This window comes from Abrus precatorius, unplaced genomic scaffold (genome assembly GCF_003935025.1).
Source record: "Abrus precatorius isolate BTA unplaced genomic scaffold, Abrus_2018 Scaffold10, whole genome shotgun sequence".
Lineage (NCBI taxonomy): Eukaryota > Viridiplantae > Streptophyta > Magnoliopsida > Fabales > Fabaceae > Abrus > Abrus precatorius.
The window spans coordinates 24,689,293-24,713,511 of NW_020874292.1; the positions used below are offsets into that span (position 1 = coordinate 24,689,293).

General features: G+C 28.3%; 3 protein-coding genes and 1 pseudogene across 3 annotated transcripts; all 4 read right to left on the reverse strand.

The window, feature by feature from the left end:
- Positions 1-1,284: 1,284 nt before the first annotated feature.
- Positions 1,285-4,494, reverse strand: LOC113852099 (protein trichome birefringence-like 21). The gene is made up of 2 exons (XM_027482352.1): positions 4,054-4,494; positions 1,285-2,073 (listed from the first exon to the last, which is right to left on the reverse strand). Exons 1-2 carry the CDS (start codon positions 4,492-4,494, stop codon positions 1,285-1,287), a joined length of 1,230 nt encoding a protein of 409 aa, XP_027338153.1.
- Positions 4,495-6,250: 1,756 nt separating this feature from the next.
- Positions 6,251-8,190, reverse strand: LOC113852100 (annotated as a pseudogene).
- Positions 8,191-10,010: 1,820 nt separating this feature from the next.
- On the reverse strand, positions 10,011-11,403 carry LOC113852102 (protein trichome birefringence-like 19). Its single transcript, XM_027482353.1, has 2 exons — positions 10,969-11,403; positions 10,011-10,802 (listed from the first exon to the last, which is right to left on the reverse strand). The coding sequence occupies exons 1-2, from the start codon at positions 11,401-11,403 to the stop codon at positions 10,011-10,013; spliced, it is 1,227 nt and encodes a 408-aa protein (XP_027338154.1).
- A 10,155-nt stretch (positions 11,404-21,558) lies between these two features.
- On the reverse strand, positions 21,559-22,986 carry LOC113852103 (protein trichome birefringence-like 19). Its single transcript, XM_027482354.1, has 2 exons — positions 22,552-22,986; positions 21,559-22,359 (listed from the first exon to the last, which is right to left on the reverse strand). Exons 1-2 carry the CDS (start codon positions 22,984-22,986, stop codon positions 21,559-21,561), a joined length of 1,236 nt encoding a protein of 411 aa, XP_027338155.1.
- Positions 22,987-24,219: the final 1,233 nt, after the last annotated feature.

Genomic DNA, 24,219 nt, shown 5'->3' on the forward strand with positions numbered 1-24,219 from the left:
TTTATGAGTTCTACAAGAAAAATCAAAGAAAAACCTTGCAGGCATTTATTTCAGTCTTATTATTGCCCCAAGTTCTCTCTCTCTACATCGGTTGAGGTTAGGTTCTGCTTTGTGTTTTTTGGTCAATGAGGTTAGGTTCTGCTTGAGTGTTTCACACGCATCTCTCTATTCCTCTCTTATCATACATTCCCAGCTTCTCTTTCTTCCTCTCCCTTTCATTAGTCACGTAAGAGCGTGGAGGCTAAAGATTTAGGTGATTTTTTGTTGTCCAAATATTCATGATCTTTTGTTTTTGGTCAAAACTTCAGTAGTTTTGGATCAAATGAATTTTGGGTTAAAACAACTTTGGGCTGCTCATGGTCCAAAATGTATCATGCCTATGAAAGTGGATTTTACGAACTTTAACTACCATTTTTAGGCTAACAACTGTCTTAATAGTTAAGAAATTAATAAATTAAAAAAATTAAAATTTAGAATATAGTTATATTAGTAACACTGAGTGTTATGTTTTTAATTTTATAATCATTCTTCTAAACTGCTTTTTGGTATAAGAAATGTTTTAACATTCTTTGAAAAGTGATATAGGAATAAAAGTTTTGCATGTTTAGTAAAAGATAAAAGGTTATTGAGAAGGGTAGTTTATAAATAAGATTAATTTCCCCCTTTATAGGCAATAAAACCTTTTTCATGATATTTGACTGTAAACTATTAAATTTTTGCTTGATCATTAAACCATAGTTATATCCTATATCCATAGGAAAGATGAATAATAATAAAAAATATTTTATTATTTTGAATCTTGTTTTTACAGTATCTAATTTTTCAGAAAATTAATTTAATTGAGACTGATTTTTTTAATGATTAGCAAGACCTATAAATAATAGAGATAAGTCAGTTCGCACAGCTCTTAATAAAGTAACGTGTACAATTTAACAAGTAATTAGTCTCTTGGGTATCCAACTCATCCCCAACAATTCAAAATGCCGATCACATTGCGATACTATTATTAACATGTATGAAAAACCGATGCGGCACTCAAGTTAGTTTAAGGGAGAAAAACATGATATTGGAAAGAATATGTTTAATATTCTTGTTCTTAGAAGCATGTCTGATAATAAAAATGCATAATGTAATACTCAATCTAAAATTTCATAATAGTTTTTACTACAAATTTATTTTTAATACAAAATTTTACTAACATAAATTAAATTCACTTCTTATTTAAAATTAACTTTATAAAATCAAATTCACAACCATTCACCCTATATCTTCAACTTATTGAACTCAGAAGATTTGTAACCTATCCTTTTTCATCATATAAAGCAAAAACTCATTCCACGTATCAACAGGGCCTGGCATGCACCAATGAACGCAGTCATTGATGCTCACATTTTTATGCATATTATGCCCATATTTATGAGGATGTCCGTCAGGCCTCATCAGCATCACCTCAGTTATATTCATCAAAATAAAACGCAAACCTTTCTCCATTGCTTCCTTTTCTGCTGCTCTAAATTCCTCCACTTGTGTTTGATACATATTCTCCAAACCATATGGACGCAAGAACTTTTTTTCTTCCTTAGCAACGGGCATTGTTCTATTACAACCCCCTCCTTTATTCCACTCCCCATTCTCAAAGTGATTTGGAGAATGGGTCACCAAAAATACCAACCCCTTAAACCCTTCAAGATTTATAATAGTTCTGAAAGCTGTTCTGAATGCATTTCTGTATCCATACAAGTTAAGTGGGTCTGTCAAGTTATTGCATTTTTGACATCCAACAACTTGACCATTTTCGTAGAATGTTAATGGTCGAAAAAACCATTGTCCACCTGAAAAAATTACGTAGTCAAAATTTTCAATGCGACTAGCCCAAGCTGAATCTGCCTCATCTATATAAAGGTTCTCGGCATTGTAGAAGGAAGTATCATTGATGTATGTTTCGGAGGATTTGACTAGGAAGGGAGACCATAATATTGTGACAGTAAAACCATAATCAGCATAGAACCACCATTTGAAATATTTGTCGTCCTTCGATGTATATTTGTCTGTAATGTCCTCAGGACGAGCAACCTGAAAGAGTAGTTTTACAGAAAATTTATTGAAATGGCCAAAAACATTTGAGTTCCAAAACATATGTATTTGCAGCATGCATGTTTAAAGAGTAAATATGCTAATTAGTCCTTAAAATTATATTTTCCATTCTTAATTTTTTTTATATAAAACTTAGTCGCTAAATTAATCCTAGCTTCTTGTATATGTCAGACTGCTAAATAGGGGTAGGCTGTGAACTAGGGTGAAGCTATTTTTTTTTCTTCAACTATTAATCGAAACACATAAATGTCAAAAATAACTATGAGCTAGAAATTATGATGATTATTCTAACATCATAATTTTTTACATCTTATTCGTACACTTATCTTTTTAAGGTAAAAATTGAGAAAAATTATTAACAACACTCTTTTAAACTTATTCTATAATAACTTTTTGTAATTAATCTATTTTTTAAAAAGTAAAATATTTTATCTTATAAATTAATTACTTTATTAAAATTGTTTGAATTTTCTAAAAAATAAAGCAATCACAAAAATATATTAAAATTATTTTAAAATATATATTATTAGTATTTCTCATTGAGAAATAGCTAAGTTTATCTCTCACCTTTACACCTAACGATCGTAAAATTGAAATCATTACCGCTAGAATATTACAAGTGAAATCTTTTCGGTTTTCATTTCATTTCAACCAGTTAGTATTGGAAGCTGAATTAAGGTAGTATTTGACTTTAATATTTAAATAGGAACGAATTCTTTTTCTCCTCAAAATATTGACTTTAATTGATTACTTTGAATAGTGAAACAGTCTAATAATAAAATGTGAATGATTCAATTTAAAATACTCTAGGTCGAGTTAAATTAATATAAATTTAATGCTTAAACTAATTTGTATAATAATACTTTATACAAAATTCAATTAGGAAGTTTAAATTTCTAATCTGATCTAATGAATATACTTAACGCCATTTATTAAACTATAAATTTATATATGCTTCTCAACCAATTTGATAAAAGATACAATAAATCGGTATTTTTACCAAGTTAACAGAAGGTCAAATTTAACAATACTTAACATTATTAATGTATCTCAATTCATAGGTTAATGCTGCAACTGTCGCAAGTGATAAAATAATAACTTTTTAATCTGTGTTTATACACAATAATTTAGATATAATAATTTTTTATTAAAATTAAAAAAATAATATATTAAAAATTAGACAATAATATTAATTGATATAATTTTTAATAAAATTTTATTATTATTTATAAAAAAATTTATACTCTTAGACATACATTAACAAAATTGATAAAATAATTTTTTTTTATCACTGTTATTACTACTTTTCAAGTTAATGGCATGCAAAAGTAAATGGTTTATTATTATTATTATTATAACAGAGTCACGCAATCCATTTTTTTAAAAGAATAAAAAAAGGGGAAAAAACTCAAGCTAAATAAAATTTAAATATTCCTCAAGTTTTTATTTTCTTTCTAATGAAATATTAATAATTCATTCAGTGTCAACATTTTAGTAAGAAGTTATTATTAGAGGAAACATAACTTTTTATTAAATTACCATAATGAAGGTAGATCGCAAGAGAGTTTCAACCCCAATTAGATTTGGGACGTTAGAGTTAAAAATATTCATGAATCAATTCAAATCATTTTAAATTACCAAATTAATTTAAAAAATGAAAAATAATTAAAGTATTAATTCCAATAGGTAAAAACTCAAAAGATTGAACTTTTACGTAATTTGATTTATTTTCTTACGTATAAAATGAAACTAAATTAAACTGAATCATACACCTTTTAACATAATTTATATAAAAAGGTTTGCCTTAAACACTTATTTTATCTTATATTTTATTTTATTTTTATCTCTCTTTTTGTTGTAAATTGCATGAGAAATTTGTGAGAGATTGGCATTACTCATTTTAAAATGCTTTAAAAAAAAACAAAGAAAGCAAAACGGTATTCTTAAGAAGATACATACCCTATTTAGGAGGCACAACAAGGACTCCATTTGATTTCTCCCAATTGAGTCTCCAACAAAAGCCATTGACTTTCCCCGAACAAGCTTCAAGAATTGAGTTGCATCAAATAGTGGAAGCTCACATTCGTCAGGTTTCCATCGCCATCTGAGGAACTCTCTGTCAGGTCTCCCATGCATGAAGCAATTCTGCTTGTCCGTTATGAAGGGACACGTTTCATTATTGTAGTAAGGTTTTTTGCTATAAGGAACCCAATTTCCAGAAAATATATCACATCTCATGCTTTCTGTGCTTACCAAACTACCCGCATATATCTCATAATATGATTCATTTAAACTTATGATCAGTGTAAGGAGTACCGCCACAACAAGCAGAGTGAATGGTAATAGGAAAACCCCTTTGGGAATGTTTCTTGCAGCACACTTGCATTTCAAAAGCTCCATTACCTCAATTTTCTTAAAATTTAAGCTTACAAAATATAAAATAAAAACCTTTACTGAATAGCTGTTTTATTTATAGTGCCAATCCTAGAGCTCGGTCTTGTTGCTTAAACTATGTTGCAATCCTAGCTTTAAATAGCGCATATAAAAATAATGAAAAGAAACAATGCATCATGTCAATAAAATTTGGTATAGGTTAGTTGGACTGGGCTTGTCTTGGTAATTACACTACAGCTCAATAATTTAGGCTTATAAAAAAATAAAATTACACTGCAGCCCTCTGTTCTGAACTGCTTAAGCACTACTATAGTACTTTGTCCTACGTTAAGAGAGAATAATAATGATATTAATATACTTGGCACATGAAGATGGAGAGTATTGAGTTTTAATCGTACTTTTAATTCGGTGTTTGATTGTATTTGATTTTAGGTTCTCCGTCACACTCAAATTATTAAACTATGACAATATATTCAGCCAACAAAGAGTTGACAGGATTTTAAGCCATCTGAACTCGAGGTTAATTTTTTCCTTGAAATACGGGTATGTTTATTTTTCGTTAAAATAGAATTTAGATACCTCGTGCGCAATTGGTGGATTTAAAACTATCGTAAAGATAAGTGGATCAACGTCCCGTGATGTGATGAGATTAGTCGTTGAGTGTGGGACACTTGAAAGGCTTATTAATACCTGCACATAGAAAGGAGAGAAATTATACAAGGGATTATATAACGTCATGGGAAGAGAAAAAAAATTATAAATTAGAGTTGGGAAATAAAAAGTCAGAATCAGCCCACTGCTTCACGTTAACACTAACTTTAGAATGCTTAAAAATCATGATTTAATTTCAATTAATTTGATGTAGAAATTAAGGCTATTCGAAAATTTTCCACAAAATAGATATTATGTTCTCGTATGAACATAAATAAAATTTGAAGAAAAGAAAGGCTTTAAAATTAACTTTATTTTCTTATTTTATGAAAATTGTAAAATAATTTTTTTTTCAAATTATATCAAATCGTATTTCATAGTAATAAATATTTAATTTATAAAATAAAATAAAATAAAGACAGACAACAACTCTAAAGAATTGATACGTGAAGCTTTAGGGACGTGGGAATGTGGTTTTTACGGCATCATTGGTGCCTCAGATAGTATCCATGGAGCGTTGGTGCCATATATTACGCATTGAAGGTTTAAGGATGTGCTCTATTACTCACATTGATTTTGTAAGTTACTAGTTAACTTCTGTAAAATTGTATGAAAGAACACATTTTAAGGCATAAGGATGCAACTTTCACAATCGCAGCTTCCCACGTTATGGACAAGCCAAACTTAGGTCACTTAGTTTAGCTCGGTGGTGTAAGAAATCACAGGCTCAGATAATTCTGCAAATTATCATTCCTGGAATTTAAAAGCCCAAAATATCTATTTGGGCTGGTTTGGATTTGCTTGCATTTGATATTTTGTTATTCGAAATTGAAGTTGAAGAGGAAAATGTGTTGTATGGATTAAATGGGTATGCTTAATTTGGTCTAAAAAAATTCTTTCTTTATTTTTGGTTTGTCAAAAGCTTATTTAAGTGTTAAAAAAATTATCACAATTTTTTGTTAGCATATGTTACTATTTTAATCTTCGGCTAAGACGAGAAAATTACTAAAAAAATAGAGGTGAGTATAACTACTCCCAATCAATTTATAAACTAATCAAATACTAAATATGAATTTGAATAAAAATCATTTTAATTCAGATTTTAAATTTGTTATGCCAATGTACCCTTTATAATTGACCAAGAAAATGTGACTAAACCCTCATTTTGGTCATGAGAGAGTTTGCGCATTACATTTTAGTCTCTAAAAAGTTTAAAATATCATGGTAATCTATGACTTTTATCTCCATTGTGCATTTACGTCCTTAAATATAGATGTCGTTAATAGACAGTAACAGAATGTTGATATGTCACGTTAAGTGACACGTGTTATTACTTACGTGGCAAAAACAACGTCGTATGTGGTATAATATATGTTTTATTTCATTTTAGTCATTAAAATTATAACTTGTTAGACATTTTAGTCCCTGACATTGTTACCGATAGACATTTTAGTCCCTGAGATTGTCACCGACGAACATTTTAGTTCCTGAAAGAGAGAAAGAAAAGAAGGGTAGTGGAAGTTTTGTTGAAAGAGGATATGGTGGAGGAGATGATAGAGAAGGTTCATATGGAACTACATTTGGAAGATGGTTGGTGACTTTGTAAGAAGGGAAAGAAAACGGAAAGGAAGAGGGATTAAAATTCTTGCACTCGTCAAATGATAGAAAAGTCATATTGAACCTTTATCGTTGTCCTAACCCATTATAAACTGCAACATCATCAAAACCAGTCATTGTTGTTTAGAACTCAACGCATCATCTTTAAGTTACACCCATGTAATAGATTGCGCTCATACTAATAACAACTTTATCACTTAAAACTTAAGATTTTGTGCTCAAGTGAAATCCAAATACTAGATATGAATACATGTATATATACAAAGGAAAATTATAAAGAAGAAGAATGTGTAATCACATTCATACAAGAAGAAGCTAAAGAAGATCTGAAGGAAAGATATGAAGATGAAAACAAAACAAACCCATAAAGCAACGAGTTATAACCTCAAGGACTAAAATATCCGTCGGTGACAATTTCAAGAACTAAAATGACTGATGAGTTATAATCTCAAAGATTAAAATAAAACAAAAATATATACTATACCACATACGACATCGTTTTTGTCACGTAATCAATGACATATGTCACTTAACATGATACATCATCATCGTTTTGACATGTAAGCAATGACACGTGTCACTTAACATGACATGTTAACATTCTGTTATTGTCTATTAACGACGTCTAAGTATAGGGACTTAAATGCCCGACAGATATGAAAGTCAGGGACAAATGTGATATTTTTAATTTTTTAGGGACTAAAATGCACAATGTAAACTCTTTTGGGAACCAAAATAATAGTTTAGTCAAGAAAATGTGGTAAAAAGTCAATCATTCACTTTACTAAGGACATTCATCGTCAATGTTGATGTCTTCCCCACCAAAAGAAACATTGCTAGATTCAATGTGAATGCACAAAATAAATTCATTCCAAAAATAACTAAATCAAATTGAAATCTCAAACTCTCCCTCAAAATTAAGAATTCAACAAAGATCTATGGCACAATAAGAAACACCAATTAACAAGAAACAACATAGTAAGGAGAAGTGATAGAATTAAGTGTAATAGCTTTAGATTATAACGAGCCTAATAGCTTTGAACGCAATAACACTGAGCTAAAGATTAATGCCCCACATGTTAAGGTGTGCTTCACTGTAAGCGACAACACTGAGGGAGATGGGGAGCATGTTGATCATGGTGTTGCTTTTGTAGGATTTCTTTTTTGAAGAGAACGTTAAGAGAGCAAATTACAACAAGCATGAGAACTTTGAGCATTTGAATGAATGAAACATAGAGGTATATGTAAGCAACATTGGAAAGCCAAATAGAGAGACTTTGTAAGCGTATGTTTGTAAGTAATTTCTTATTTTAATCTAAAAAATTTACTTATATGAAAATAATGCACTAAGTTGGTAGTTAAAGTTAATAGAGATGGTTATTGTAGTGTAATCCAAAGTTACTGTAGTACAAACTCTTTGTCTTTGTACCCCATTTAGTGTGCGACTTGCTTCTGTATATAAATACATGTATATCAATTCTTGATACATTAATGTGGATAATAAGATAAGTTTTCCTATCTTATTTTTTTTTACTCTGTGTGTATTGATTTTATTTTCTAACAAGTTGGTATCAAGAGCTTATGATGATGGGTTTTAGGATGTGTTGAACATTGTAAAACATGACTATTTGGATATGAATGATGGTGATTCATATGTTTAGAAGGCTACTTACAAGGAGAACAAGAAAAAAGATTACAAGGTTATGTTCTTGCTACATCAACTTGTTGACATAATCAATTTTGAAAAGATTACAATTGCAATTGCTATAAAACAAGCCTTAGAAATTTTGAGAAAACCTTATAAAGATCTACCTAACTTAAGAAAGTAAGTTTACAAATTATGAAGAGGCAATATAAGTTGTTGCAAATAGAGTCCAACAAGAAGGTTACAAATTACTTCAAAGGGTGATTAGGCTCACTTAAACAGTGTATTTTTGTTTAAGAAAAATTGTTTCACTAAAGCGAAATAAGTAAAAAGAAAAAGTGATTTTTACTTAAGCAAAATAAACTGAAAAAGTGAGAGAGAGGAAGCTAGGAGGGGGAAGAGAAAAGGACTGAAAGAGGGTTTTGTTTTCACTTGAGGCAATTTTTGCTTAAGCAAAAATGCACTGCAAGCTACAGTACACCAAAATTGTAGAGAATCTATGTCTGTTGGAATATTAAAATTCATGGATCCAAAACCAATGTGTCTGCTATTCTTGAAAATTATCAAGTTGTAGAAAATCAAAATAATAAGTATGCTCTTAATCAATCTCAAACAACATATCTTGTAAGGTTGATCTAGTTCATTTAACATGATAACTGATGTTTAACCTATCAATTTTAAGGAGAGTTTAATCAAGCATGAGTAAAAAGAAGTTATAAAGAATAATTTAAAATTTATTAAAATAAACCAAATCTAGGAGTTGGTCAAACTTCCTTCTTCAAAGCAACTAATTGTTATCAAAGGAGTGTTTAAGGTAAAACACAAATTAGACAGGTAAATACAAATCATGTTAGTTGCAAAAGTTTTTTATGCAAGAATTAAATCTTGTTTATTCAGAAGTTTTTGTACCAGTACCTAAACTTAGAATTGAGAGATTAATGGTTACATTAGCTAACTTTAAAGATTAACAACTAATTCAACTTAATGTGTTAGCCTTCCCTAATGATCCACTTGAAGAAGTGACATAGGTAATTCAACCTCCTAAATTTGAAATAAAAGGAAAAAAAGTTTTATTTCAAATTTTAAAAATTGACACTATGACAAAGTCTTTAAAAATTAAACCATTTAAATAACTAAAAAAAATGTTAAAAGTTGTATCTTTAGAAATATGAATTAAAAAAAAATGTTGTGATGTAATTCAAAATTATAGTTTACTATAAATGCAGTGCAAATTCTTTATACATTGTATTTAAAAAATAAATTTAGAAGGATAACTTTTTTAAGGGCAAGTATAAAAAATAAAATAAATCTCTTAAAATACAAACACAAAACAATCTTGAAAGGTTAATAATATGTTTAGAAGCAAAATTGTTTTTTTTTTTTAAAGAGAAAATGACATTTTTTTAAATTGTAAAAATTATATATCATTTATACTTATAAATATATAATTAATACATTAAATTTATATCAATATATTAATTTAAATTTTTTATTAAAAAATTAAATTTAAATATATTTATTTAAAATACACAATTTTTCTTTTCCTCCTCACCTCTCCCCTCCAAAGCATTCTCGCTCAAACAGCCCCAACAATTAATAATACATATTATTATACCATGTCTCCGTTTTCACTATGCAGTTTCATCATATAGAGCAAAAACTCATTCCAAGAGTCAACGGGACCTGGCATGCACCAATGGACACAGTCATTGATCGTCACAGTTTTATCAACCACTTTCCCATATCTATTGGGGTGTCCATCAGGCCTCATCGCCATTGGATCAGTTATATCAATCATTCCAAAATACAAACCCTTTTTTCTGCCTTCCTTTTCTGCTACTGCAAATTCCTCCACTTGTATGTGATGCAATGTCTCCAAAATATCCCCATTTTTATACTCTCGTCTTTCTTCCACGGTAAAGGGCTTTGTTCTATTACAACTCCCTCCTTCATTCCACATCCCATTCTCAAAGTGATCTGGAGAGTGAGTCACCAAAAATGTCAACCCCTTGAACCCTTTAAGATCTCTTATTGTTCTAAAAGCCGTTCGGAATGCTCTTCTATATCCATAGAAGTTAAGCTCTGTCATGTTCTTCTCGCATCTTTGACACCCAACAACTTTCCCATTTTCGTAGAATGTAAATGGCCGGAAGAACCATTGTCCAGTTGAGAAAATCACATAATCAAAATTTTCAACTTTACTTGCCCATGCTCTATCTGCCTCATCTAGATAGAGTTCTGTGGCTCGGTAGTAAGAACTTGCATTGAGATCAGCGTCGATGGATTTGACTAGAAACGGAGACCACAACATTGTGACTGTTAAATTGAAATCAGCACTGAACCACCATTTGAAAAACGTGTGATTTGTATATCTAGCAGTAATATCCTCAGGATGAGCAACCTAGTAGAGTAACGAAGAAATCATTGCATTTAATGAAACTATAATAAAAAATGGAAATTTTTATAAGGTAATAACCAATAAGGGGGAATATAAACCAAGTGAATGAGATTTCAAATTGGGCTATTATCCTATAAACCAGAAAAGCAATAAGGGATTAATTACTTACACTATTTATAAGGCACAGCAATGACTCAACCTGATTTCTCCCAATCGAGTCACCAACAAAAGCCATGGACTTTCCCCTAACAAGGTTCAAGAATTGAGTTGCATCAAATAGCGGAAGCTCACATTCATCGGGTTTCCATCTCCATTTGAGGAACTCCCTGTCGGGTCTACCATGCATGAAGCAATTCTGTTTGTCTGTTCTATAAGGGCAGGTTGAATTGCTGTAATAAGGTTCTTCAGGATAAGGAGACCAAGTTCCAGAAAATAAGTTGCATCTCCTTGTTTCTTTGTTTTCCAAGTTGTTTGCATATGTCTTAGAATATCTTTGATTCAAGTTTCTGATCAGAGGAAGGAGTAGCACGACAAGAAGTAGAGTGAGAGGTAATAGGAACACACCTTTGGAAATGTTTCTTGATGCATATTGACAACTGAACATGTTCTTCGCGGCCTCAAATTTCAGGGCTTAGGTGACTCCTGAATTAATCATCAAATGCCGTGCTTAACTTGTGCCTTTCAACGTGTGTGGAATATGGAACTTTCAACTTGTGCAAATAACAACTAATTAAAAGTGCTAATATATATTAATAACATTTGGAACAGGCCGCTTGCTAGCTGGAGCTCAATAAGTACAGCGAAGGCTTCTTTTTCGCTGATGGTTATGCATATCTTGTCCCCTCAAAGGCAGCTACTACCAAATAAATATTGATTAGTAGAGAGAGACTACAATTATATATATATTTGGCACAATTTATAAGGAGTGAATTTAACGGTAAGTTGCACAAATGACAATTAATTAAATATTACTCGAGTTGTATGGGAAGGGGTTTCGATAGACGAGGGCAAAGGTCAATTTTTTATTTTAAACAAATATATTTAACATTAATAATTTTTAAAATAAATATATATAAATTAATATATTGATAAAAATTTAATGTTTTAATTATATATTTAAATGTATACAATTCTCTTAATTTAAAATTTAAAATTATATATTTCCGATCTTTTTCTTTAAAAAATTATTTCCTATTCGAACTTTGTAGGACTGTTATTAAACAGTTTACAAAGGTAAAGAGTAAATAATAAAAAATATGTTTAAAAAAATAAATAATATTATTTATTAAATTGTAAGAAACATTTATCATAAAAATAATATTAAATATAAATTATATTTAAAATTTATAAAATACTTAATAATGAAATCATTTTATTTATAATAATTATAGAATACTTCATTATAAAAAATTATATTAAATATAATTTTATAAAGTTAATCTCTTTTTATGAATATTTTATTTATCTATTTATATGTAATATATAATTCAACATTTTATAAAGTATTTTTTTATGTATTTTTTAATCATAATAGTTTTCATTATTTTTTAATTTCAAAATAAATTTTGATAATTTTTATGAATATAATTAATTATAATTTAATATTATTTTTTAAAAATTACAAGTATCGTTCTAGTGTTTAAAACAATTCAATTTACCGACGTTCAAACATTAAAACCACAAATTAAGTTATAACAACATTTTGTCAATTAATTACATGCTTAATAATATTCTAAAAGTTATTTAAACTTATCTTATTAATTCTAATTTTTTTTATAAATTTGAATAATTTTTATAAATTACGTATAATCAATTTGCATTATGTTTAAGCTATTTCTTTTTATAAAACACTAATTTAGTAACCATAGTAATGCATTGCTATTATATTTTAGAATAAATACACATATAACTTAATGTTTAAAGACTAAAATTTCATATTTTTAAATAGTTATATAAACATAATAACATTATTTCATATAACAATTTTCAAAATCATTTTGAATTAATTCTAATAATAACAAATATTATGCATTAAAAATGATAAAGATTTAATAAAATTAAATAATTTTAAAATATAGTTTATTTTGAAATAATTTTTTTATTAATAACGGGACAAAATGCCCAAACAAAACAAAGATTACATAGACAAATTGAAAAAAAAAATAATTCTCCTATCATTTTCTTTGAGGATGTGAACAAGTTGGGAGGAGGAAGATTCTAAAATAAGATTACTTTCTGACCTATTAAAAGTCCATATAGCTAGTCAATCCACACAATGATTAGCTTTCTTAAAAAATATAATAAAGATCGACAATTCTCGTGAAACTTTTAATTAAAGAGATTTTTCTAATAATATAATACAACCTATTATTTATGGAAATGTAAGATTTAACTAATATAATGGGTAGTTTAGAATCTATTTTAACTAAAACTCCCTCTAATTTGAGGTCTCTAATCAACCTAAGATCCAGACGAAGAGTTCATAACTCTGATACAATGACTGAATAAGAGCCAAGCTTCTTGATAAAATCAACAGAAAACTTTTCTTGATCATCCCTAACAAGACCTCCACAAGTAGCCAACCATTGATTACCATAGATAGAGCCATCTACACTAAGCTTAAATCTACGAAAAAGAGAAGGAGATCAGCCGACAAGAATCTCCTAGTTGCAAGTTGTAATGTCCCGAATTTTGGTAATATTAATTATTATTATTCTTATATATATATATATATATATATATATATTCATATGTGTGTTGATTTATTTGAAAATAATGTTTTATGTGTATTAAGTACATGGATGTGTGTATATATGTGTATGTATGACTGGATAGGCTGAAAATGGGCTAAGTGTCTAAGTGCGGGGCGTAACATTGGGCTGTTCTCGCTGCAGTGAGAGGATTTTCGCTGTTGCGAGAAGGCACTGGAGAGGAAGGACCAGAACTGTCGCCTTCTCGCTGTAGCGACAGAGCGACAGTTTGGGGCACAATTCTGGGTGCAATCTCGCTGTAACGAGAGGATCTCGTTGTAGCGAGATTCTGCAGAAACTAGAATACAATTTTCTCTTATTTTTCGCTGTAGCGAGAGTGTTGCAACTAAAAAAGGATTTAAAGGGGGTTAGGGTTCGGGGAGAGTTATTTCTCCCTCTCCCTTCGAAATTTCTTTGATCCTCTCATTTCTAAAGCCCTATTCCACCGATTAATTGCTTCAAAGTCATTCGAGAGTTTGATTGAAGGTTGAATTCGTGTAGGGAACGTTTGGAGGTAAGTTTTAATGGTTAGAGTTTCAATTTTTTATCCCCCTTTCTCTATTTTCATGGTTTCCCTGGGTTCTCATGGAGTTTCTCCATGTGTTTAGGACGAAATCCGTGAGGGGAAGCACTTCTTAGTGGATTTAGCGCGTGGAACGTCAATCTAGGGTAAAAGGGGACTCTATACTATTCTATTATATGTGATTTGCTGTTAATTGTTGAATGTTGTGATGTAACTAAGTTAGAGGATAGAAAATTGTTGAGAAATATGATGAGGGCCTTGTGCCGTGAGATGTGAATATTGTGTGTTTACCTGAAATGGACAAATGTGAATTGTATGCTTGATGTTGCATGATAGAATGAATATTGTGAGCAAATGTGGGCTCGAGGGTCGTGTAATATAGATGAATGTTGGCTACGTGTCGTGTAATGTGAAATGAATGTGGGCTAGTGCTGTGTATTTGAATGTAAGGTGAGCTGTGTGCCGTGTGTAAGCATGATTATTGCATGCGTGAATGAAATGTGTGCGAATGGGCGTGTTAGCGTCATTGTAATGTGTTGTGAATGGTTCAACGATATACTTAAAGTAGGGATGGAAACAGGCCAGGCTTTACTCTAAACAGGCCTAACCTGTAACATAATTATTAGGCTTAAGCTTGACCTGTTACCTGTTAAAGGCTTTATTTTAGGCCTGACCTGCCTGTTTAAGTGGTCTGGCCTGGCCTGAAGCCTGTTAAAAAAATTATTAATATTAATAAAAATATAAATATTTTATTATTAAATTAGTTTATAGATTTTTCTAATTTCTATCTATGTTCTTAATAATTATTAAATAATTATAATAATATTTATATAATTTTGTAAATAATTTTTAAAATATTATTTAAGTATTAATTATAAATATTTTATATTAATAAAATTTATATTTATTTATTTATTATTTATTTTTTAAAATTATATAAATAGTAAATATTTTAGTTTTATTTTAGAAACATATTTTGTTTATATAAAGATATCTTATATTCAACAAATAAAGTTATAGTAAATACATAAAATTGATAAAAAAAAAAAAATAACATTCACACAGTTTGTTGAATCAATTAAAAGAAAATTATATGTTTTAAAAAAAATAAATTTAAACTTACTGCAATATATATATATATATATATATATATATATATATATATATAATGACAATAATAATAACTATTAAATTAAAAAAAATAATTACAAAAATAACACTTATAAAATTTATTGAATCAGCTAAAAAAGTTATTATATTTTAAAAAGTAAACAAATATCATCATTATAAAAATTGTAGATGATAAATACTTATATTATAAAATTCATAGATGCAGAAAAATAGCATATGAGCATAGGAAGAATTATTAAAATTTATATTTAAATTAAAATAACTTATATTTCTAAATTTTTAACTTAATTAAAAAATATATGATAAAACTTAATATAAAAATTTAAACTTAATGTATTATATATATATAAAATGAAAACAATAATAACTATTAAATTAAAAAATAATTACAAAATATTTAATTTTATTTATCTCATTAATTTTTTATTTTAAATTAACAAATAAATGTAAAATTAACTACACTAAATATTAATGTAATATAGAAAATATTACTAATACAATAAATTAAAACACATACTTATAAATTACATATAAATTGATAAATTGACTAATAATTTAATTAAAATATATGCAAGTTATAAAAATATATGTTATTATATAATTTATTTATAATTATATTATTTATATTATTTGCTACATGGTCTGATTATATATATATATATATATATATATATATATTTTATAATAAGTTTTTTATTTTATTTTGTTATCATTTTTTTATAATTTTTTACTTTCAAATAAAATATAATTCAGATTTAAGCAATCTCTATTTATTATAAATAAAAAGAATTATAATATAATATATTAATATAATAATTAAATAATTAAATAATTAAATTAATAATAATAAAATTAAGAGTATAAAAAATATGTTAATATAATTTTATTATTTTATTTTTAAATTTTATTTCGTTTAGTTTTGATTACGTCTTATTCCTGTTCAGAAACTTAACTATTTTTTAAATTGTTTAAATATAATAATTTATTATTAAATAAATTTATTATTTAAAAAGTGTAATCATGTATAAATATTTTTAATTTTTAATATAATATAATTTCTGTTTATTATAATTATAAATAAATAAAATTATAACAGAATATATTAATTCAATAATAACAGAATTAAGAATATAAAAATATATTATTAAATAACTTTATTATTTAAATATATTTTGATAACTCTATTTTTAAATTATATAATACATATATATATATATATATATATGTATTTATACAGGCTGGCCTGTCAAGCTTAACAGGCTTTATAAACAGCTCAGGCGTGGCTTGTTTACTTAAACAGACCTTAAAAAATGCCTGAGCCTGTTTTGTTTATTAAAACGGCCATGCCAGGCTACAGGCCCCTATCAGACAGTTTGGCCTGTTTCCATCCCTAACTAGGGTTTGGAAGATGAGGACGATAGAAATATCTTAGGGAAAGGGAGTGGTGGTGACATCGACTGCGGAACGGGTGCACCACGGGTCACACAATCTCTTCCTGACTAAACCTCTGACCATTACCTTTGCTGAGCGACCCCTGACTGTCCATGTGGTATTCGTGAGGTGGGGGTAACCAGCGACCATTCATGGTGTAAATCTGTGATCAAAGTGCTGCAGTGAATGTGGCTGGCGTGCATATGCATGAGTTTATGAATTATGCTTATGGATGGAAAATGTTGTTTGTGATTGTGTTTATTAATGTATTGGAAATGTTCTGGAGGTGAGACTCTATGTTTATTGTGTGTTTTTTGGTAGTATAGAGTACTCACCCTTACATTCATTTTTCAGGTAACTAAGACGATCAGCACCGGGTTCAGTGAAAGGACGAATGGACTGCTATAGGACTCAGATTTTAATTTGAAAATGTTGTAATTGAACTAGTCCTGTAGCAGTTATTTGATATTAACTTGTAATCTTTCACTTATTTCGAAACCTTTTATGAAAATTTGGTTATCCAATTTGTAAAATTATTATTTAATTTAAATTAAAATTAAAGTATTACACAGGTCCTGAAAAGAGAAGAATAGGAGGAAGTAAGATCAGAAGTTATAGTAGAAATATATCTATCGAGCTTAAATAGAAAACCATTTAGCTCCAAGGAATTTCTACTAAAGCCCAATTATTCTTATTTAACCAAAGAAGTCAAAGAGTAACCCCAAAGTAAACATTCAAGTAGTTAATACTATTTAAACAAACAATTTTTAGGTTAAAAGTAAGCCAACTAGATAAACTCAAACTGAAAAAAGTAGCCCACATATTATAAGGATGAATTTATTCCAAATATCAAAAGAAAAAATCACAATAATCTCTAAGCCATAATAGATTCAGGACAATTATTGCATATTTATTATATAGTATAAATTTTTTTAATTAAATGTCAATAATTAATATATTTTAATAATTATATATATATATATATATATAAGAGATTAGACTTTTAAAAGTAAATTCTAAATTTTAAAAAGTAAAAAGTAAAAAAATATAAGATAATTTTTATAAATGTATAAAAAGTATTTACAAAGATTATATAAATAATAAGAAAAAATTAAGTGATAATTTTAATATTAAAATGTACACATGACAAATTGTTAGAGAATAACTCTATATTTTACTTTCCAAATAATGCATTCATATTTTATATATATATATATATATATATATATATATATATATATAAAATTATATTTTTGATACCTATAAAAGTAACATTTTTTAAAATTAGTACTTAAAAAATTGTTAGATTTAATCTCTTATATTTTTAAAATGTTTAAAATTAGTTTCTATCATTTGTTAAGGAATAAGTTAGAGTAATGAATATTTAGCTCATTAAGTTATTATTATTTTTAATATTTATTTATTTTAATATCAATATTTAAAAATAAAAAAAATTCTTCTACAACCTTTTTTCTAACGAACTTTTCATCATCATCATCATAATCTACTTGTAAGCGTAGAAGACTCTTTATTGCAATCTCAATCCCTTACATAGAAATCATGGCATTATAAGACACCAAATCTCGCTTACCAGCCATCCTAAACAATAACCTTGCCACCAATAAAATCCACCCTATCAACACATAACCATCAAAATGAAATTTGAAGTTTCAAAGCTAATTACTAAGAATATATTTGAATTAATTATTTAAAAACAATATTTAGTTTTTAAATAAATTGTAGTACAATTATCTACAAGAACATGTTTATTTGTATTTTTAAAAAGAATTTTTTCCTTTTAAAATAAAAGAATTACTTTAAAAAAGTAAATCAAACATGCTCTAAATCCTCATTTTCACTCTTAAATCTTGCATCTTTGCAACTGCAGAACACCATAATCACAATGGTGGAATCCAATTGCACCCCTAGTGTAATTGTGTCCCAAAACACTCCAAAAGAATCGCCATGACAACAATTCCTAACTAATCCACTAATCATAGTTTGCTACAACACAGTGTCCCTCATCAACAAAGTGTACATATTCTCTCACTTTGCAAAAACCCACACTTAAGTCATTTACAATGGCTTCCAATTCGTCCTTGCCACCAGTTTTCCTTTCTAATACCTTGCACGAGCTTGAACATGATTTGATGACAAAAGGGTAAGTGGAAGACTGAGAGTTGTGGAGGGGAAATAGATATAAGAGGGAATGTTGAGTTCTCTGACAACATTGATGGCATTGACATAGAAGGAGTCGACGATAAGAGTAATGACACAGTGGGTGGAGTGAAAAAGCATGTGAAGAAGTTCAAATTTGATTCGTCTTCTACTTATTGTATCATGGGTAGTTTTTCTTTTGTGACAACAAAAGACATCTTCCAAGCAAAGGACTTCTGAGACAAGGAAGAAATAAGAAAAAAAGATGCAGACATTAAGAGACACAAAATAAAAATGACAAACTTTAGGGACTTTTTTCTTCTGTGATGTTGCTGACATCAACAGAGAAGAAAAGACCGATGTTAGGGACTTTTTGAAACAATTATTAATTTTCTAAAATATTACAAGTATTTTAGAAGATATTTTTATAAATATTAAAATTTAAATAATAAAATATTAAAAATAATAATGATAAAAATTAATTTTAAATATTTTAAAATTATAAAAGACTAAGTCTTAACAAATTTTTTAAAGACTAATTTAAAAAAATTCTAAATTTTTATTTACATTTAGGTTGTAAACATATTTACACACGAAGAACGTGTGCAGTCTACTTTTTAATACAATAAGCAGATAAAATCTAATGATATCTTAAGAATTGAATAACTTATTAAAATTTTATTTGTTTTATAAATAAAAAAATAAAAAGTTAAATTAAGGTTTCTAGAAGGTACAACGGGAACTCGTAGCAAGGATCTACAAAATCTTGTTAGTTGTTGGAAAGCAAACAGATCAATTTCAGGCCTAAGAACAAGCAGCAGGCATAGTAGTTGTGGAGGAGTTTTTGATGAAACAGCAGCTCAAGACGCTTCTAGAAACTTGTGAGGCGGAGAAACAAACGCTCACTCTAATTTTGCACATTATCGATTTGGAACCCCAACAACAGTCGGAAGCCCTTCGGCATAGATTAGGAAAAACTCCAAACAAGGCCTTATTCTTCCTAATATGAAATATAAGTTTTAGAAAATTCAATTATCACTGCTGGAAGCCCTACGGTTGTTCGGCTGCATCCCCTTTGCCTTATCTCACACTCCCACAAGATGCTTTTTACAATTCTTAAAAAATAAAATATTAAACTTTTTTTAATTATTAATTCAGCTAAAAGGACATTAGATGCTCTTTCAATTACAACTACGCCAGAGCATTCACCTATATTGTATATTATTTTTTATCGAAAAAATACATCTTTAATTTTTAAAGATATATTTATCAACTAACTATTCTAATAACACTAATATTCTTTTAAAGTAATTATTATAAATTAGGTAAAAGGGTCAGCTCAACATACATAAACTTAAAAAGAATAATAAGATATTTTTAAAAAATAATAATAAAACATTCATAAAATAAAAAGTTATAATAAATTAAAGATTATATGTTTAACTAATAGTAATCAGTATCTTTAGATTCTAATTTAAAATTATTTTTAATACATTCTCACTGTAATTTTGAATGTTCTTTTAAGATGATTTTTAGTAAAAAAAAATATTTATTAATCTTTTAAATGGGTCCTCTTGAATATAGGTAATACAATCTAATATCTTTTTTTTTTTTAATATTGCTTGTAATTATTATTCATCAATTAATTTTTTATAAAAATATTAACTGTTGACTTTTTTTCTATTAACTATTGACATTTTTTAATGTAACTTAAAATATTTTATCGGATTGTTTTTTATTATATGAAGTCCTAATATAGAAAAAAATAATCTAAAGCATGTGTTTTAATAGCTGCCCCCTTTAAGTCGATTATACTAATGATTACACCAACTTTAATACTTAGTTTGATCAAATTAATTTTATTATTACAATTAGTAAAACTAATACTCCATTTGAACTTTATTATAAGAAATAAAATACTAAATCACTAAAATTAAAAAAATAATTAAATTAATTATATTTTTTTTATAAATATAAATTCTATTTTAAAAATATTTATAATATTAAATGGTATATTTAATTATACTAATAAAAAAATATAAAAATATATAATAATTAATACATCTTAAATCTATTATTTATTTCTTATAATAAGAATCAAGATAAAAAAATATATATTAAATTATATTTAAAATAAAAAATATTAATTTGAAAAATCTTAATTAAAAGTTAAATATGTAAAAATAATAAGGACTAAAAACAATTATATTAAGAAGGATCAAGAAAAAGTTTACTATTGGGTGGGTGGATGGAGCAGAGATATACTTAGGTAGCAGCGATTGTCGCTAACCAATGATGTCATTGAAAGACGGAGTTGGGTGGGCATGTGAAAAAGAGTTTGCCACGCGGATCCTAGATTCTCTCCGGTTTCACCGTGTGAGTTAGTGCGTACAATGATATCTGTCTCAAAGCACGTGTAAGTGATAAAAAAAAAAACTTTTTAATATTAATTTGTAGGGACTTAGTGGCTTAAATATGAAAGTTTTTGTTCTTTTGATTCTTAAAATTATTATGTATCCTTAAACTTTTAAATATAAAAGGTATGAGAAATAATTTTTGGTTTTTAAAATTATAGATACTTGATAATTTTATATACATAATTTTAAGAACTAAAAGAACAAAAACTGACATATTACTCACACGGAAAATAACAGTGACCTTGGACATCTGAAAATGCAAAAATAAAAGCACCTTGATGGCTTCGTAAAATACATCTTGAATGTTTATCTGGGTGTTGAAATCATCCCAAAAAATACAAAAATACAGATCATAATGTGTAACCCTTCAACTTTTCTTCTCCCAGTTTCATCACATAGAGCAAGAATTCATTCCATGTGTCAACAGGACCTGGCAAGCACCAATGAACGCAGTCATTGACCGTCACATTTTTATCCCCTGCACGCCTATGTCTACTGGGGTGTCCATCTGGCCTCATCACCATGGCATTAGTTATATCTATCAAACCAAAGTGCAACCCCTTTTTTCTTGCTTCCTCTTCTGCTATTGCAAACTCCTCCACTTGTATATGATACAATGCCTCCACAATATCCCCATGTTCATATCCTTTTCTTTCTTCAATGGTAAAGGGCTTTGTTCTGTTACATGTCCCACCTTCATTCCACAATCCATTCTCAAAGTGTTCTGGAGAGTGAGTCACCAAAAAAGTCAACCCCTTGAACCCTTTAACATTTCTTATTGTTCTTAATGCTGTTTGAAATGCCTTCCTGTATCCATAGTAGTTAAGCTCTGTCATGTTCCCGCATTTTTGACAACCAACAACTTGCCCATTTTCGTAGAATGTTAATGGTCGAAAGAACCACTGTCCAGTTGAGAAAATCACATAATCAAAATTCTCAATTTTGCTGGTCCATGCTCTATCTGCCTCATCTAGATATAGTTTCGTGGCGCTGTAGAAAGCACGACCACTGACATCAGAATCAATGAATTTGACTAGGAAAGGAGACCACAATGTTGCAACAGTGAAATTGTAATCAGCACTGAACCACCATCTAAAAAATATGTCATCATATGATGTGTATCTGGCTGTAATATCTTCAAGATGTGCAACCTGATAAAGTATATGAAGAAAAACTATACCATAAAGGTCAATTTTTTATTGTCACTATACCCTACTGAAACTCCCGAGTATAACCCCTTTTATACAGTCATCAATTAATCATGCTCAAAAAATCAATAAATTGGATTATCCTATAAAAAAAAAAAAAAAAACTAAAAGGGGCATTAATGATTGATTACTTACACTATTTATGAGGCACAACAAGGACTCCAGTTGATTTCTCCCCATGGAGTCCCCAACAAAGGCCATTGATTTTCCTCGGACAAGCTTCAGGAACTGAGTAGCATCGAACATTGGAAGCTCACAATCATGGGGTTTCCACCTCAATTTAAGGAACCCTGTGTCTGGTCTCCCAGATTTGATGCAATTTAGCTGGTCTAATATAAAAGGGCAGGTTTCATTATTGTAGTAAGGTTCTTTAGAATAAGGAGCCCAATTTCCAGAAAATATGTTGCAACTCCTTGTTTCTTTGGTTTCCAAGTTGGTGGCATATATCTTAGAAGATGATTGAATTAAGTTTGTGACCAGAGGAAGGAGTACCACGATGACAAGAAGAATGAATGGTAATAAGAACACACCTTTGGGAATATTTTTTGGTGCATACTTGCAATTGAACATCTTCGTTGCCTCAAACTTCAGTACTCAACCTGATTTAATCAATAGCTTGTAGTACCGTTCTACGTTCTTTGAATATACTGATCTACTCTGAAGCTGGTTATAGTAGTTAACAGGTTATTTTTGTTGCAGATATCTGTTCTGAGCGTATCTGAGTGAATGTTGATTAGTATCTGCGTTTTCAAGCATTGCTGCTATGTAAGCTTCAACAAATAATAATTAAGTAAAAATAATGTAATAGTAAAAGGTTGAAGGTAGATACTAATCGATATTCTCGAGACTTGTTAAGAAACTAAGAAATGTTTAATATATATATTATTAAATAATTTTAATTACTTCAAAGAATAAACATTGAATTTAATATTCTAATATAATAAATAAGTCTTTATTAAATATTTATTATATTTTTTTTCTTGACTGACCAGTGCAGTGCTCTTTTCCCGGCGTCACCGTCAGCTACCACTTTATCAAATAAAAAATTTGATTATGAGAGACTATGACTGTGAGATTACAATTGGCACATGTTACAAGGAAGAAGAAATCAGAGATCTTGGTTTCGTGGATTAGGTATTTGATTCTACCTAATCAAATCAATTTAAAATCCAGTTAGTTTTAATATTAATTTTTCAAAATAATATTTATATTATAAACAAATAGTAATTATAATCTATCATATTTTTATTTTGATATAGTAACTATTTATCTTTTAATAAAATCATAATTTTAAATATTTAAATTAATTCTAAGAATCACTAAATATCTGTATAAATTAATAAAAATGATTTCATCTTTAACTTGAGATTTTAAATTCGAATGTTAATGAACGCATTTCAAATTCGAATCTTAATAAACTAGTTGTATTAAACATTGTAGTTTTAAAAAAGTTAACTCTAAAACCTAATATTAATATTCTTTCTAAAAACAAAGTAGCTTGAGACTCTGGTCAATCATGCTTCAAAGGAGACGGGTGAGTTATATATTTTATATGATACAATTAAATGCTAAATGCACCTAGATCGCCTCAAAATTTAAGTTCTATAAATTTAAAATAAATATTATAATTAATAGTATTAAAGTGATAATTAATTTATAAACATCAAACATTAATCTAAATAAGCTGTCACTGAATCTTAGTTGCACGATCCTAGACGTTGTTGTGCCCTTCTCCACTGTGCCACCACTAGTTTTGTGATTGATAATTTGGGGGAGGCGGTGGAGTGGTTAGTTCAGTGAGAA

Excerpts from the sequence above, each read along its gene's own strand:
- LOC113852099 (XM_027482352.1), bottom strand. The coding sequence starts at position 4,494 with ATGGAGCTTTTGAAATGCAAGTGTGCTGCAAGAAACATTCCCAAAGGG. Across the intron at positions 2,074-4,053 it reads TGTTGTGCCTCCTAAATAGG|GTTGCTCGTCCTGAGGACAT; the intron begins GTATGTATCTTC and ends CTACTCTTTCAG.
- LOC113852102 (XM_027482353.1), bottom strand. The coding sequence starts at position 11,403 with ATGTTCAGTTGTCAATATGCATCAAGAAACATTTCCAAAGGTGTGTTC. Across the intron at positions 10,803-10,968 it reads TGCTGTGCCTTATAAATAGT|GTTGCTCATCCTGAGGATAT; the intron begins GTAAGTAATTAA and ends TTACTCTACTAG.
- LOC113852103 (XM_027482354.1), bottom strand. The coding sequence starts at position 22,986 with ATGTTCAATTGCAAGTATGCACCAAAAAATATTCCCAAAGGTGTGTTC. Across the intron at positions 22,360-22,551 it reads TGTTGTGCCTCATAAATAGT|GTTGCACATCTTGAAGATAT; the intron begins GTAAGTAATCAA and ends ATACTTTATCAG.